At 56.0% G+C, this 17706-nt stretch overlaps 1 protein-coding gene across 2 annotated transcripts in view; it reads right to left on the reverse strand.

Moving 5' to 3' along the window:
• The window catches only part of IQSEC1 (IQ motif and Sec7 domain ArfGEF 1), a 383194-nt gene that overhangs the window by 136283 nt on the left and 229205 nt on the right, over nucleotides 1-17706 (reverse strand). For both annotated transcript variants that reach the window (XM_054504553.2, XM_064591483.1), the window contains exon 3: nucleotides 10739-10783. In XM_054504553.2, the coding sequence (XP_054360528.1) occupies nucleotides 10739-10783 (45 nt within the window). The remainder of the gene's footprint in view (nucleotides 1-10738; nucleotides 10784-17706) is intronic.

The raw sequence follows: 17706 nt of genomic DNA on the forward strand, positions 1-17706 counted from the left end.
GCTGTTGGGAGGATTAATGGAGATACGTATAAACACTCAGGGAAAGTAAGGAGTAATAGTAATACTTATTATCTAAGGGACCGGCCAGATTGGATTCCCAGTCAGCCTGACCTCAGAGCCTGCACCATCTCCCCAAGTCACAGAGTATCCAGGGTCTCACTGCCACGTTTCTCCTCAACAGACCGAACTTGCAGCCAAGAGCTGAGGTCTGGGACTCTGGTGTGTGTTGGGAGCACCCTGGTACCCCCTAATCTGTCCTGGAAGGTTTGCCTGTCTGGCTGCCTGGGCTGAGCCCTCGGGGCTGCAAGCCAACCTAGTTCACTCACGGGGGCTGAGGCTTAGGGAGCGCTCTCCAAAGTGAGTTTCTTCACACTGTGGTTTTGATATACCTGGCCTTGGTTATTTCCAACAGAAGCGGTCAGCGAGACCTGCCCATCAGGAACTAAGTGGTCTAATCTAGAGTAATCCTACATTTGTAACCAGACATCCATAATATGCTCAGAGGCGAGGCTACAAGTCAGCCTGGGGGCAAGTGAACATGCACAATTATAATTACTCTTGAAAAATCCCTCACTCCAGAGGACCTGGAACACACTGAGGGAACAGCACATGCGTGTCTCACCCTCCACTTCAGGATGCCTGAGGCTGTGTGGAGCTATGGGTGGAGTCCCACACCATTTACAGTGCTCTCTCCTCTTCCTCTCTGTCTCTTGCTCTCCTTTCAACATTAAAAATAGCATCTGGCTTTTAATACCGAGTGCAGGCAAGCATGTAGAGACACGGGGACTCTTGCCCACTGCTGGTGAGGATGCACACTGTTACAACCACTTTGGAAAGCAATTGTACAAACCTCAGTGAGGCTTAAGGTACTCATATACCACCCTGGTACAAACCCTACAGAAACTCCGCAAACATGAGCAAGGAGGTATGTGCAAGACCCTTTACTGCAACCCTGTCTGTAACAGCGAAAAATGGGAAGCCACCTAATTCAACAAAACAGCAGAACGGATGTTGGCATAATGGCATAGTCATACAACGGAATACCATACACCAATGAAAACGAATGAATGAGAATTATACATGGTAACATGGATGAAGCTCACCAATAAATGTTGAGTGAAAGAATCAAGTTGCACTTTGAAGAGATAGATAACTGCACACCTGTGTTCACAGCAGCATTATTCACAATTGTCAAGAGGTGGGAGCAAGCCAAGCATCTATTGACGAAGGAATGGATAAACAAAGTGTGGTCTCTACATATAATGGAACATTTTCAGCCTTAGAAACGAAAGAGATTCTGCAATCTACTACAGTGGATGAACCCTGAGGACATTGTGCTCAGTGAAACAGGCCAGCCACAAAAGGACAAACATTGGATGATCCCACTTATATGGGGTCCTTGGTCAGATTCAGAGATAGAAAGTAGAATAGGGGTTGCCAGGGGCTGGGCAGGGAGGGGAACGGGGGGCACTGGTGTTTAAGGGGGACAGAATTCTGTGATATCCTGGAGACGGATGGTGGTGATGTTTGCACAACAGTGTGAATGTACTTCATGCCACTGAACAGGACACTTAAAAAATGGCTAAGATGGTCGATTATAACTTATGTGTACTTTACTGCAATTGAAAGATTTTTAAAAGCAGGTTGCAGATTACATCATATATCTGAAGCGTAAAAACATGTAAAACAGCTTTTGTGTTAGCAAAGTTATAAGAATGTGCATGGGAAATAGACAGATGGAAAGGGGGGTAGGTGGTGGCGCACTACTTAGGTTTAACTCTGGGGGAGCGGGCGGGGGTGGGATGGCATTTGGGGGAGGTCCACAGGGGCCACCCACCACATTGGTAACAGTTTATTTGTGAAGTCAGGCGATTGGGTATATTACTGTCTATGTTCTTTGCACCTGTTTCTTTTTAAAGATTTATTTATTTGACATAGAGAGAGACAGCGAGAGCAGGAACACAAGCAGGGGGAGTGGGAGAGGGAGAAGCAGGCTTCCCGCGGAGCAGGGAGCCCGATGCGGGGCTCGATCCCAGGACCCTGGGATCATGACCTGAGCCGAAGGCAGACGCTTAACGACTGAGCCACCCAGGCGCCCCTGCACCTGTTTCTTGAACAAGTGTACCCTGCGGTTTGCTGGGCTCTGGCGACTGGGGGGAGGGTTCCATGTCCTCTCACAGTGGCCTCTTGGCCAAAGCTGAAGGGTTCGCAGGGCCACCTTCTCCGCCCCCCCCCCCCCCCCCCCCCCCCCCCCGGCGGAATGCAGAAGTGCCCTACAAACATTCTTTCATTCTCTAGTTGAAATAAGCAGCTCCGCTCCTCCCCCAGCCTCAGCCTCTGGCAGAGCTCCAGGATTATTTTACATTAATTTAAGATCTCTAATGAAGAATAATTAACAGCTTCAAGGGAGCCTGGCACACCCTGTGTTTAGAAGTGGTTAATTATGCATTGTCTGCAAAACATCCTTTTCATACTCTTAAGTTTTGGGTTGCTGTTTTAAACAACGGAATATGGCATCAGGAAAAAAGCCAAGAGGTTCTGTTTGCAAAGCCTTCCTGGGCGGGGGAGGGGGGGGCGGGATGGAAGGTCTGTGTGGGCCAGGACAGCCACCATTTCCTATGCCCCTACTAAGTGCTTTCCCAGAGTTGTCCCTGTCAATCCCCACAAAAGCCCTGAGAGGTGGGCTAGCAGCCCTCCCACATCGTACAGGGGCGGGCTTGGAGGGAAAGTGAGTTTCTGAGCGCTCTGCCAGGATGAGGTCTGATCATAAAGCCAAGTTCTTGTCTCCCTGATGTGTCACCGTTATTTATGGTCACTCACTGGGGATGGAGAGAGGACTGACCCAGCCCTGAGCATCTCATTTGCTGGGATGCATAGTTGGACTCCTCAGCCGGCAGTGAGTGGCCTCCGCAGCCAGATCACCTGGTAAAATCCGGATGATCCCACTGACAGGCCATGGGACTCTGGGCAAACTACTTCTCCTTCCTGTGCCTCCAGTTTCCCCTCAGCGGGAAAATGGGATAATCACGTCCCCCACTTGTTTGGGTTGCTGCAGGGTCGGGGCTTGGAATGGGACCTCACATGTAGTGGGTGCTCAGTGAGCTTCAGCATTATCGTCACCTACTCTGCCTTCCTTTCTAGGCTCATCCCCTTACAGATACCCTACACTTCAGCCTCACATTTGGCCATTTCTTTTTAAAGATTTTCTATTTATTTATTTGACAGAGAGAGACACAGCGAGAGAGGGAACACAAGCAGGGGGAGTGGGAGAGGGAGAAGCAGGCTTCCCGCGGAGCATGGAGCCCGATGCGGGGCTCGATCCCAGAACCCTGGGATCATGACCTGAGCCGAAGGCAGGCGCTTAACGACTGAGCCACCCAGGCGCCCCTCACATTTGGCCATTTCTGAACCATGCCAGGCTCGGTCCTACTTCCTTCTGTTTGTTTATGCCACGCTCTCTGCCCTTCCCTGTCTGGAAAAATCCCACTCCTACAGCCAGCTCAGATGCCACCTCCTGCAGGAAGACTTCCTGGATTTCTCCCAGACAGCCTCCCTCATGCTGCTGGTAGTTTTGTGCCACCTCTACCTCCCATCTTTAATTTTCATGGCTTGTTAGTGGGTCTATTCCCCTTGGAGCCTGGGAGCTCCTTGAGGATTATATCCCATTTGTCTCTGGGCTGCAGTAGGGGCTTGGGAAAAGAGCCCCAACTCTGAATATGAACTTCCCACGGTGGGCGGGGGCCAAGGGGGCTGTCACCAGCTCCCCCTGGAGGCTGAGCCAGGCTGCTCACAAGGATCATGGGACTCCCAGAGGTGACGCTCAGCTTGTCCCTCCCTCCCTCCCTATATTTCTCATGGGGTCCTCACTGTGTGCAGCACAAAGCCCAGCCCCAGGTCCTGGACTCCAGTCCCTGGCACCCCGTCCGAGCTCCATGGTCTTTTGCTACCACCTGAAGACATCTGCCCTTTGAAAGCTTCTGGTTTCTTTCCCCACATGCTTTTCCCTTTGCCTGGAAACCCACCTTCTTCTCAGCCCTGCCAACTTCTCCAGACTCTTCACTGCCCGCTCAGCTGTCACCTCCTCCGTGAAGCCCCCATACCCTGACCGCGACTCCTACCGTTTCCACCTGAGCCCCTGTGGAGCAGGGCTGTGCCTCAGTCATCCCTCCCGTTCCAAGGCCCTGGTGTGCTTGCATGGCCTCAAGTTGGGGAGCACTCAAGAGAGACTGTCTTAGAACAAGAGAGACCTAGGTCCAAATCTTGTGGCCTCACTTACTTGGCTGCCTGCCCTGCAGTCTCCACTGGCTCACCTGCTCAGAGTGGGGGCTTAGTGCCTCTTTAGCAGTAGGGCTGAGGATGAAGGAACAGGGAAAGTGCCCCACCTTCCGCTGTCACTTGATAACTAACAGCCAGAATATGCCAGGTGCCCCAAGGCTCTAACAACAAACTCCCCGGGGTGAGGGTGGAGTTTCGGCCACCTGCAGAGGGTGGAGATCCCACCTGGTGGGGCCTTCCGCTCAGATGTGGCAGTGCTCATCAGATGCAGGACAGGCCTCTTTCCCTGGCACCCGCCCAAGAACAGGGACTTGCTTTCTGAGGCTGCCGGGAGACCCTCAGGGCCCGCCCCCTTTGGAGAAAGCCCCTGGAAGAGAAAAGAAAAGCTGCCATGCTTTCCCAGAGCTGCTCGCATGCTAATAGCTGTGGACTTCACAGAGTGTGAAATCAGGAAAAACTAATTCCCTCAGAATAGCTGGTATTCTAATTCCCTCCTCCCAGGTCTTTCATTACATGCCGTTGAAGGAGACCACGAGGATGGCCCACAATGCCCTTCCCGCTGGCCTAGGCCCCCGCGTTTCTCAGCCAAGGTGTGCGTGCAGACAGAACACACGTGCAGAAGACATTGTCAGGTTTGTTAACATTCGGGCTTGTGGTGTCTGCAGGGAGCAGTCCCCAAATGCCACTATAATCAGTTCCAAACACCAAAAGATGGGGAAACTGGGGCTGAGAGAGGGAAAGCAACCTGTCTAAAGTCACACAACAAGGGAAGGGACTTGAACGCTGGTCTCCTGACCTCCAGACCAGGGATCCCCCATTCAGCCTCCCCAAATAGGTCTCAAATTCCTGCTTGAGATGCAGGCAGTCACACCTGTGAATCACATGAGCCACCCATTAGGCCGGAGGGAATGTACCGCGGAAGGGCCAGGCTGCCCTCCTGCGGGGTCACACCTGCCCAAGATCCAGTCCACTCCAGGGCTGATCCCAGCAGCAAGAAACAATGAAACATAGCATTTGGCCACCGAACACTCTGGGGCGAGCACTTCCCTGCAGAAAGCCTCCCTGAAGGGCTAGAGGGAGATGAGAGTACAATTAAGCCGAGTTGCAAAGTGACCCGCAGCAAACGCCCCCGCCGTTCTTGGTCAGTGGCGGGGAACCCCCCGGCCGACCTGAGGAGGCCCTGCAGTCGGCGGGCTAGGGGGTGGGGGGGACTTCACCTCACAGCCCGTTGCCCTGTGGCAGAGGTCCTCCCCGGAGGGTCCACGTACCTTTTATAGACTCCATGCAGCGGCTGCAGACACAGGAACTGCCAGTAATCCAGGCAAAAGGCCTTGAACTTGAGCATTTTCACCTTTCAGTCTCCAGCCGGCCCACCGTGGCTCCTCCACCGGGACTCGGAGAGGGGTTGGGGGGAGCTGGGGGCCTGGCCACTCCGGCCCACCCTGGTCCCGCCGCAGTCCCCACTCACATGGCCCGGCCCTGCCCAGCCGGCTCCTAGAGCACACGCCTCCAATACAAAGAGCAGCGCGCACAAAAGCCTAGCAACTCGTTGGTGCTGCTCACCCGGGGCAGTCTCAAACTGCTGCTATCTCTGGCGGCTGGTTCTTCTTGGGGTTCCCCTGGGACTCCCCAGGGCAAACCAAGGCAGCCCTGGCTGTGCCCAGTGGCAGGGGCCCCCGGCCCGTCATCCTGGGGGGCCTAGATGCTGGGGCTCCTGATGGCAGCTCAAAGCCCCTTCTTCCAACCAGGCCCCGGACACTCGGTGGCCTCACCCGCACCTGGCCGGGTGGTTGCCCACCCGCCTGCCTGGCCCAGAGTGGCTCTGGCCCCAAAGACCCGGGCGTGAGGCCAGGAGGGGGCAAAATGACAGGCGAATGCCGACCTTGCTACCCAGATCGGTTATGTTTGGTGGAATCCCAGTCCGGCCTGGGTGAGCGAGAACTCACCACTTAGCCACATGGTGTGGGTGGGAGCAGCTTGGCTCTGAAAGGCAGGCAGAGAAAGACTGACAGGGCCGCCGGAGCCGTTGCCCGGGCGACGGGGACACATTGATAAAATCTAAAATGGAACCTCGATGACAGCTGCTCATTGGCTGCTGGGAGGGGACTCCTGCCGCCAGCCAGGGAGGGCAGGAGGGAGGAGAGCCGCGGGGCTGAGGGGCCACGGACAGCCGGGGGCTGTTGGGCGGGAACGAGGGGGCCACGGGCAGAGTGGGTGGCTGTGTGGCCCCAGGACCTGGCCGTCCAGGCGACAGAGCAGAACCATGCAGCCTGGCCTCTCTCCCCATCTCTGCCGGTGGGTCCTGCTTCTGCTCCACCGCTCTAGGGATCATTCCCTACACACCAGCCACAGGGACCTTAAAATGTCACTCTTCTCCATACCCTCATGTGGCCACATGCCACTCTCAGAAGAAAGGCCAAACTCCTGACCGACAAACTGGCTCCTGCTGGCCGTCTGACCTCTCTAGGCTCCCGACCCGCAGACACCCGCCCCCCCTTCATGTCCCCTAATCTACGACACCCTTCGGGCTTTCCCATGCGGTGCTCTCCGCCGGAGGAACCCCCTCCTCTGGGGCAGCAACTCATCATCCATCAGATATCACCTCCAACACCTCCTCAGAGCCTCCTTCACCCTGCACCCTAATTTGCTCCCCTGGACGTGCCCTCCTCCGAAACGATCCTGGTTACTTATTTACCGCCGCTCTGAGCTGGCTGCAGCACGTGCATCTCCTGGGCAGGGCCCCCGCCTCTCTCTCTTTTCACCGCCCATCCCCCAGCTTGGCCCCAGCTGGGCCCACCACAGGCACCCAGTCATCATTAGTGGAAGGAACGAAGGAGCTTGGGTAGCAGAATGGAAGGATCTTAGCGCATGAAATGCCCTCCTACGAACAGCACACCCCCCGCCCCCCACTCCAGGTCCCTGGTTGGCTCAACATCATTTACAGAGTGGTGGTCCCGTGGGGTCCTTACGACCCTCCCCTGCTCGGAGATGAGGGAACTGAGGCTCAGAAAAGACTCCGTACCATGCATGAGGGGGGACATCCAGGAGACGGCAGCCTCAGATGGGAGCTGGTGCTGAGTCAGGCTGCCAGGCTCCTGGGGGCCAGGTGCGGAACCAGGGGCCTGATCCCAGCCCCGCACTCTGACAAAGCCAAAGAACAGAGTCACCTGCGCCAGGAGGGCGTTCTCTGGCATTGGCACGCATGCTGCTTCTAGAACAGTGGTTCTCAACCAGGGGCGATTTTGCCGCTCCCCGCCGCCCCGCCAGGGGCCAGGTGGCAATGTCTGGAGAAATCTGGGGTTGCCACAACTGGGGAGGGGTGTGCTACTGGCATCTAGTGGTGTGTAGATGCTGCTCAACATCCTCTGATGCACAGGATGGCCCCCACAATAAAGAACAATCCCTCCCCAGCTGTTAGTAGTGGTGAAACAGAGAAACCGCGCCCTGGAGAGTAACTCGCCTGGAAATATCCCATCGTGGACAGTTACAACTGGAAGGGCATTCGAAATGGCTCAGTCCAAGGCTCCTATTGTACAAACAGGGAGTGTGAGGCCCAGCCAGGGGAAAGGGCACACCCAGCATCATCAGTCTGCGCCCAAGCTGGACCCAGAAAGCCCCGCACTGTCCGGGGCTGGGGAGACACGAGCCGCTGGAGAACCGGGCTGATAACAGCGGGGCAGATGGGGAAGGAGGGTGACAGTGGCCATCTGCCAAGGGTGAGGAGCGTGTCTGCCTGTTTGCCAAGGTAGCACAGGCCTCGTGAAGTGCTGCCCCGCCCCTCTCCCCCCACCAGGACATCAGCTTCCCTCTCACGCCTGTGGCAGAGGAAGCCGGCTGTGCCTTTGAAAGGAGGCAATTGCTGGCTGGGACCTTTGTTTCTGAATTCCCAAGCTGTGAATGGGGCCTCCAGAACCTCCGTGGGATGGACGGGCAGAATGGCACCTCTTCCACTGGGGCCTGAGGGCCAGGTTTCCCGGAGGCTCCCACAGCGCTGCCGCACAAAAAGCGCACGGAGGCCAGGTGCTGGTGGGAGAGGCTTGGTGGGGGCCCTGGGTCCTGGGCCTGGGTCAGACACCAATATTCCTCTGGTCTCTGCATCTCAGTTTTCCTCATCTGTGAAATGAGAACATTGAGCCTGGCTCTGCCTGTGCCCCAAGGCTGCCGTGAGGGTCAGCAGTCAGGATGCATGGGACTCCACGATCACAGATCCCAACTGGCACCTGCCCCTTTTCTGTTCCTCAAATGGACCAAGCACATTCCACCTCAGGACCTTTGCATGGGCCATCCCCACTGCCTGATGCTCTTCCTCCAGTCACGTGGCTCACCTCCACTTTCCTTCTGGTGTCTGGTTAAATGGTCCCTCCTCACAGAGGCCTTCCCTGACCACCCTGTTATCACTCTCTATCCTCTTCACCCGGATTTATTTTTCTTCATAGAATTTACCACCACCTGACATGGTATTTTAAAGCCCGATTCCTTTGTTTGCTGCCTGTCCCTCCGCCTGACACAGCATCTCAGCAAAGACAGCAACACTGTTCCCCACAGTATCGCAAGCCCCCGACACCCATAGGTGCTCAGGAAATAAGGGCTGGGTGGAGGAGGGGAAAGGGCAGAGCTAGGGGGTCCTGCTGTCTGCTCTGACCCCTAGCTTGGTCCTCTAGGGCTATGAAGACACTGGGTCATTGGCTTCGAGGTCAAGTGTGACCAGCCTTGGGGGTGGTGGTTACCGTGGCCGTTTCCTGACCATGACCTCCTGTCTGGTCTGGTGAGAGCTGGGTCAGGGTCAAACCTGAAGGGAGCAGGGGACATGTGACAGCCCCTCCCCAACCCCCAGACACTCGGGGACAAAAGCCCCATGCACCCTCCCTTCATTCTAGAGCCTTCCCCGCCTGGCCCTGAGCAGAGTGCTGACTAGGGGCTGGCAGAGCAGATAAAGCGGCGGGGAGCCACACTGCTGGGTGGTTTTCAGAGAAACCAGTGGCTCAGCGTCTTTACAGCAGTTTCGTGACCGTCTCACCCTGGGCTCGGCCCGTTCTGCCACAGACACCCACGCACCTGCCAGGCCGGGCCGTCCGGCGGTGAGCACGTGAAAACGCAGTGTGGCTGTGGGGGTGTGGGAGCCCGTGCGCGGGCGGGTGTGAGCAAGGGGCTGACCGCATGAGGAATGGAGCGTGCGCGTGTTCTGGACGCAGCGTATGTGACGGTGCGGGCGCAGTCCCAGGAGCTGTGGGCGCGAGGAGGTGTGTCCGCGCGGGCGAGGAGTGTGCTGTGGCCTTGGGGAGTGTTCACAGCATGCTCTGCTCACCGGCTGAGAATCCTGAACAAGTGACTTCTGTAAAATACTAATGTATTAGTTCTGTGCGGTGGTGAGGAGCTGGGTTACTGTGGACTTTTGTCACATGTGCCCACTCCTGTCAGCATCACATGTGGCCGTGGCCATGGGGCGTCCCCATACAGGATTATCTGAGTGTGGGAGCTGCTGTCCACCCCCCAGGGGGGCTGCCAGCACCACGACGGCTCGAGGAAGCAGCACCCGGATGGTCACCCCTCTGCCCTCCTCAGAGCCTCAGGCAGCCTTAGGCTTTCAGAGCCGGTGGCCGGGACCATCCCATCCCAGCGGAGCATCCGTGGCTCTTGCCCCAGCACAGGGGACCCAGGCCCTGCAGTGTCTCCAGTGCTGGGGCTCAAAACCTCATGGGCCTCCTTTCAGGCTCCCCAGAGGGACTCAGCTCGGCCCGACCCTCTGCCTCACCCCTCCTGGCTCTGCATGCGGGGCCACATCCACCCTTGCGGATCGTCACCAAGTACGCCGCTTCTTGGCAGCGCCCGTTTCCCACCCCTCACAAGGACCAGCCTATTTCTAGTCAACGAGGCCAGTCCCCTCCTCCCTGGCTCAGGCTGCTAGGTCAGACACGGCTCCCCACGCCAACACCACTCCAGGACCAGCGGCCTGTGACTTGTCTTTTGTGCCCCTGGCCTGTGAGCAGAGACTGACTGACTTCCGATCCACAGGACCTTCCTCAGTGTCTCGGTCTCCAACCCTCTCGTGTAAAGTTAGAGAATGTCTTTTTCTGAAGACATCTTATGGAAATGTCAAGGTACAAAACACATGTGAAGGCAGAGGCCCTCGGACAGCCCCGCTCCCACCAACTACCATCCGAAAACCGATAGAAAGCATCAGCTTCGCCCTCGGGTCACTGCCCTGTTGTCATGGGAACTGGTGGCCGCAGGCTGGCCCTCAGAGGGACCCCAGCCTTGGATCTCAGAGGAACCATTAGCTGAGCCCTAGTCCTCAGGGGACCATTCCTCCCTGGACTGGTTCTCAGAGGATGTGTCAGCAGTACCTCTGGTCCCTGGGGGAGGTTTAGGGCTAAACGGGGCGACTAATTTCCCATGATGCCTCTTGGGCCCACCCTCGGTGCCGATGGGAAGAGCGGGCCCAGAGGAGAGGGAGAGACAGTACCTGTAATGGTCAGTGGACAGGCTGCTTCCGGTCTCCAGGGAGCTCCTGAGGCGGCAAAAGTGAGACAGTGTTACCCATGACCCCCACACGACAAATGCTCCGGGGCTCATGCCAGCGCAGGCCACACTGGGTGGACCCAGGACAGGTCCTGGGGTAGGTGAGCAGCCCTGGGAAACATGTTTGGCCCCCACATGCAAGAAACCATGTGCTTTCTTTCTCTCTGACAGGTCAGTGAGAAGCTGCCCTGTCTCCATCCCACACGCAGTTCGGAGAGCTCAGTTACAAAGGACCCTTGGCAACATCGAGTCCAGCTACTCCCTGCTCACTGGGGAAACCAAGGCCCAAGGTCCCACAGGGAGTCTCCCAGCCTGAGGCTCCTTGTAGCCAGAGACCCAACGGGGGCCTGGGCCTGCCACCTTGCAGCTCTGCCCACTGGCCCTCTTGCCACTGACCAACCCTGCCCATGCACGAGCTGGCCCCTGCCTCCTCACCCTCCTCTCATCCTACCCCCACCTCCAACCACCCTGCTACCTTGCTGGTCCTGCAACATGCCAATCTCATTCCTGCCCCAGGGCCTTTGCACTTGTTCCCTTTACCTAGGATGCTTGGCCCCCATCGCCACATTTGACACTCTCCCCTCAGAGAGGCCTTCCTGGTGTGTCTAAAGCAGCCCTGCCCCTTATGCTCTCATCCCATCACTCTGTTTTATTTCTTTCAGAGCCCCACGTGAAAGGAGCTAAGCCATTTAGCTGTGGGCTTGTTCACTGCCTATCTTTCCAGGCAGGGTCTTGTGTGTCCTGGTCATTGTTGGCCCCACTGAGGAGACCAGTCAATCCTGCCGCCTGCTATAAACAGTGGGTCAGAGGTGGTGAGTGCAGGTGAATGCAGTCAGAGGAGGGGGGGGGAGCCCCACCCGAGGTCCCACAGTGGCCTGCGAGGCAGCCTCTTAGCCTCATCATGGCTGAGGATACTGAGGCTCAGAGCAGGGAAGCACCATGTGTCTAACAGCTCGAGACTGGGACTGGGCCAGGATTGGGACTCAGGTGTGTTTGGCCTGGGACCACCATGCTTATCCCTAAAGGGGCCTCCCCTTGGAGTCCTCGTAGACTATAGGCCAGGCTCATGAACTCCATGCCCGGAGTCCAGAGCCCCTGCACAGAGACTTGATGCCCAGCTCTGGATCTGGGCCCAGAGCCAGCCCAACCTGGGGTCAGACCCCACTCCACCCTCACTTGCCATGGGTTTGCTACAAGTCCCTTTACCCCTCCGTGCCTCAGTTTCCACATTTGTAAAAGGGGGATAAGTAAGTCGTTCATGGGGGCAAATAATGGATTTGAAACGACTATGGAGAAACACAAGCCACTGTTTGCTGTGCATGGTAGCATGGCCAGTGTCCTAGAACTTTGGGGCCTTGGGGTGTGGCCTGGTTCCCCCAGCACAGCCTGTCCCTGCCCTCCTGGGGAGCGGCTATTATGACACTGGACACACCCTTGGAGGCAGTGTCCCTGGACTACACCTCTCCTCCCATGCCATGCTGCCTGTCCTCCCGGGATGCCACCTCTCCCCACCGTGGCCACCCTGCGCACCCCTCCCCCACCCGATGCCTCAGAAGTCCAGGGCCCCTGCTTCCTGTGGGCCTGTGCTTGGCACTTGGGCTTTGCCATTCTGAGCCAACTCTGGGTGCTTGCCATGGGTCATCCAAGCTTCAGCCTCGGTTTACCTACTTGCCCTTAGTAGGCTGACCCTCCTTCCACATCCCCACACTGACCTGCAATTCTGGTCCAGTGAAAGCATTGCTGGTTTGCTGGATCCCATGTTCAGCGGGTTAGATTCCCCAGAACAGAGCCCTGCCCCAGGCCCCTCCTCCTTCTCCAACCCCAGCTGCAGAGGCTACAGACCAGCTCCCTTCCCCCCCGGCCCCCCCCCCCCCCCCAGAGCCAGAGCTCACTCCAGGGCTCAGCAACTCTGCCTGTGTCAATGAGGCCTTGCCAAAGCTCAACGAGAAAAGAGGACGTAAAGGGCAGTATCAGGATGCTCTCCAGTCACTTTTCCAGACTGTTCACTGTCCTGTGCCTGCTCGGGTGGGTGATGGCTTTTCCAGGGGGAGAGAGGGCGGGGCTGGCCAGGCAGGCCTTACCTCCCTCCTGAGGCAGGACCCCGTACCGGGAGTGGCAAGGAGCTCCTGCCTTCGGGAAGTCCCTAGTCCAGACAAGGGGACCCAGCGTTCAGCACCTCTCCCCCAACAACTGGCCCCTCAGATGCAGATGTGCCATGGGAGGAAATACCAATATGATGTGACAGGGACACAGCAAAGTGATGCCAAGGTGCCCAGGCACAGAGCCACTTGACACAGCACAGGGATTCGGCTCCCTAGATCTAGTCCTGCTCTGACTACATTATGAGAACCGGGCAACATCCCAGCCGGCCACAGAGAGCCCACCTAGTGCTAGGGGCTGTTCCCACACACGTCCTCATCTAACCCTTGCACAACCCTCACGAAGCACAAAGCAAGTGCAGCTCAGGGGCCCTGTACGTGGGACACCATTCTGTTTCCTGCCTCTTTAGCCTGTAGCAAACTCCTATTCACCCTACAAAACCTTGCTCAAGGGTCAGCTCCTCCTTGCAGCCTTCTTTGCCGACCGTGACCTCCTAAGCAGATGGCTTCCTTCCCTCCTTCCTCCTCTCCCCTCTCCCTCCTGCCCTTCCTCCCTCGTTCTCTCTCCCCCTTCCCCAGTAACAGCAAATCTATCTGGAGCAGCTCCTCTGTGCGAGGAGGCACTGCCGTTAACGCTTCCCGGCATCAACTCATTTAGTCCTCGCTGGAGCCCGCGAGGGAGTTACGGTGACGCGTCACCTACTATGACACACGGCTCCAAGATGTCGAAGCGTCCACGATGTTTTCCAGCCAGATAGCACTGTCACTGAAGTACACCTACGAAGAGGGGGACTGTCTCCTGAACACGACCTGCCCCCACAGGGCTGAGGGGCCTTAACGGTCACGCAGGGCTGACCTGGCCTGCCGTGGCCCAGCCCGAATCCCTGTGGCAGGTAGTGGCCTCTGCCTGGGCTCTCCACTCCTCCTCACCCATGTCTCTGCCCAACCCCAGGATCCCCTCGGTAGCCTGAACCCCTCGGCAACCCCCCGCCTGAAGTCTCACTGACCCTCCAACAGCCCAGCTAGGACTGGCTGTAAGTGGAGACCCTCTCTCCACCACGTGCCCTGCTGGGTCCACGCAGCCTTGGCGCCACAGGCTGAGGCCCGTTCTGCTCACCACTGTCTGCTGCTCAGCCCGGCTGCCAACAGGAGAGGCTCAGGCCAGAGCAGGGAAGGCCTAGAGTGAGGGTGTTTGGAGACCACGAGAGGCCGCCTGGCTGAGCATACCTGCATTTGGAACCAACCACCTGAGCTCACACCACAGTTCCAACCTTGGTGGTGACAGAAACCCTAAGCCTCGGCCTCCTCCTGGAACAAGGGGTGGCAATAACATCACATGGATGATGAGAGGAGAGATGAGAAAGAAAAAGTGTTTTGTAAACCAGAAAGCGCCAGTGCATGCATATTTGAGGTACTCCTACAGCTATTATCATACGTGTCAGAGTGTGTATTGAGATGTCAGGCCTTAAACGTTCAAACATGAGTTCTAGAGCCAAGAGGGCCAGGGTTCAAATCCTAGCTTTGCCACATACTAGCTGTGTGACCTAGGGCAAGTTAATGAACCTCTCTGTGCCTCAACTTAGTCTCCCCAACTGTAGTGTTTTGGGAAGAGGCAACTGGCTTATACATTTAAAGCACTTAGAACGGGGCACCTGGGTGGCTCAGTCGTTAAGCGTCTGCCTTCAGCTCAGGTCATGATCCCAGGGTCCTGGGATCGAGCCCTGCATCGGGCTCCCTGCTTAGCGGGAACCCTGCTTCTCCCTCTCCCACTCCCCCTGCTTGTGTTCGCTCTCTCGTTGTGTCTCTCTCTGCCAAATAAATAAAATCTTTAAAAAAATAAAAAATAAAGCACTTAGAACAATGCCAGGCACAGAGTCAGCATTCCATAAATGCCAGCTATCACTAGTATAGATAGGATTCAAAAGAATTACTCAGTATACCTTATATTATGTAACATACATGATACAGATTATATTAATACATAATACCAACAGTAAGTCAGCAAAATATCAGTGTGTTACATTAACACTAATTCTGTATTAATACACATTTGTTTTATTCACATATATAAAACCCTCATTTTATATGTGGGGAAACTTCTTCTAGCCACTAGTCTTACTGGAGGACTGGAGTTGCTTTACCTCTCCCCGCCCTGGGCACCCTGGACCAGGCTCGGACATAGGGCTCTCAGTCAGCCAGGCAGGGCTTCAACTCCTCCTCCTGTCTCCCGTTCAGGCGCAGGGGATAAGTAGCCCCTTCTGGCCACCCTGGACAAGGCGACTGCCCTGGGACAGTCCTTCCTCGGAAGCCCCTGCCCCGCCGCCCTACTGTACTGGGCTCCTGGGGAGGCCACTTCCTTTACCTTCAGAATAAACCGGCTGCTCCAGTCCTCTCTAGCACAGCTCCTAAACAGCACCCAGCCGTTTATACCAAGTTCAGGGACAGGAAAACTGCTCTGTGCTGGAACAAGTCAGGAGAGAGCCCCCCTGGGGGATGGGCCATGACTGGCAGGGCCACGAGGGGGCTCCTGGGGGGGCTGCGTCATCCGGGGTTTGGGGGCCTTGGTGCTGATCACTTGAGTGTGTTGTCTGCGACAATTCCACGGGCTGTACCCTGTATTTCAATAAAAATTTACATTAAAAAAACCTGTGTGGTTCAGCCCCAGCCTGGAGCAGTAGGAAAAACCCAGAGCTTGAGCCTGTTGTAGCTGGAGGCCCCTTCAGGCACCCTACAGCAGCTGTGTGTCCTCGGGAAAACCCCTTCCTCTCTCTGGCCTCAGTTTCCCTCTGCTGAATGAGGAAGTGGTCAGTGTTTCTATTCCCAGCTGTGCCGTGGGGACGGCGCTTTTCAGAATTCTGATGTACTGATGCCTGGGCCTTAAGCCAGGCCAATTAAGTCATATAACCTCTGGGGGCGTGTTCCTGCACTGTGGGTGTTCTGTTTTGTTTTTTTAATTCTTTACTTGGAAATAACCATAGATTCACAGGAAGTAGTAAAATACAATGTCCTGGGAGGTCTCACGCACCCCCTTCCCCAGCCTCTTCCAGTGATAACATCTTGCACAACTACAGGGCACCATCCAGGCTACATAGGTACCATCCACCACGGTTATTCTGACTTCACGCGTGAGACAAGCACATGTGTGTGTGTGTGTGTGTGTAAGTGTGCACGCATGCATGTCTCCATGTAATTTTAACACACATGCAGCTTGGTGTAACTCCCACCGTGATCAACGGCACAACGGTTCTCCCACCAGGCTCTGTGCTCCCCCCGCAGCCACGCCCGCCTCTCGTCCCCAGTCCCTCCCTGCTGACAACCACCCATCCATTCCCTGTCTCCATAAGTTTGCCATTTCAAGACCGCTCTACAAATGGAATCGTACAATGTGTAACTCTTTAAGACTGGCTTTTTCACTCCGTGTAATTCCCTGGAGGTTCATGCGAGTTGCTGAGTAACTCATTACCTCCTTTGGATGGCTGCTGCGGACGTAATGAGTACTCCACGGCCCGGACGCACCACAGTTGTCCACTCGCCCACCGACGGACATCTGGGTCGTGTCCAGTTTAGGGGCCCTAGTGAATAGAACCGCTACGAACATTCTGATACGGGATTCTGTGTGAATGTTAAGTCTCATATCTCTGGAATAAGTGCCCAAGAGTGCAACAGCCGGGTTGCACGGTGAGCGTACATTTATTTTGAAAGGGAACTGCCAAACTGTCTTCCAGGGTGGCCGGACCGTCTTACCGTTTCCAGCAGTGATGTAGGCGTGATCTAGTTTCTCTGCATCCTGGCCAGCGTTTCGTGCTGCCACAATTTTTTATCTTAGCCACTCTCAGCTATGAAGTGAGATCTCACTGTGGTCTGAGTTTGCATTTCACTGACGACTAATGACGACCACTGTTTCCTGAGTTTCTCTGCCACCCGTGTATCTTCTCTGGTGAAATGTCTGTTCACGTGCACCTTCATTTTTAAAAGCTCCCCAGATGGGTTTAATAGGCAACCAGCTAATCCCCTAGCACCATCTGAACTTGGAAAGTTTAAAAAGAACCTGGTCGCTGCTGTAAGAATTCTGGGTGGCCTGTGCTTTCTGGAAGGGATACTTGGAGGGCTCTCTGGTGGGGTCCAGGCTGCCACAGGTAGTTCTGAGCTACTGTGTCTCAGGCCCGAGGGGACCCTGTCTCTTCCTGAGAAGGAATGGGGAGACAACAGAGAGCAGAGACAGAGGGCATGGGAGGGGACCCCTCCTGGGAGCCCCTCACTCCAGGGAGTCAGCGCAAAGCCCACGGGAGCCTCTACGAGTGGATTTGTCTGTAGAAAGCAGTGGGTGGCTAAGTCCATGTGTGGGGTGAGGGCATGACCCAGGAGGGAACCTGAGGCCAGGCAGCTCCAGCCTGTCACAGGCCCTGGAAGGGACATATTTGTGGAATTTACGTCAATCTCCAAAGGGGCGGGGGAGGCCGCACCCCTCCCTGTTACACTGTCCCTCCCTCCCTGTCATTAAATAAGCTGGTGGTCACTGCATCAACCGTACGAATAATAGCAGAGCACAGCAAGGAAATGAAATCGTCCCCCACCCCAGCTCTCTAGGGACTAACCAGTGTAACTATTTGAGAATATTTTCTGGCCGGGCCCTTCTCTAAATGTGTGCCCATGACTGGGCATATATATGTTTTTTGGTTACATAAAAACACAGTCTGTTCTATAAAATACTCCCACCCCACCCCCTCGCTCCACACTTCTCTTGAGTGTGTTTTTAGTTCTCAAATATTCCTGCTCGTCACCCCTTGGAAAGCTGCCTGGAACCCCTGTGAGT

The sequence above is a fragment of the Mirounga angustirostris genome, unplaced genomic scaffold (assembly GCF_029215605.1).
Source record: "Mirounga angustirostris isolate CCGP_5_RB_7025 unplaced genomic scaffold, mMirAng1.0.hap1 SCAF_1, whole genome shotgun sequence".
In the NCBI taxonomy this organism is placed as follows: Eukaryota; Metazoa; Chordata; class Mammalia; order Carnivora; family Phocidae; genus Mirounga; species Mirounga angustirostris.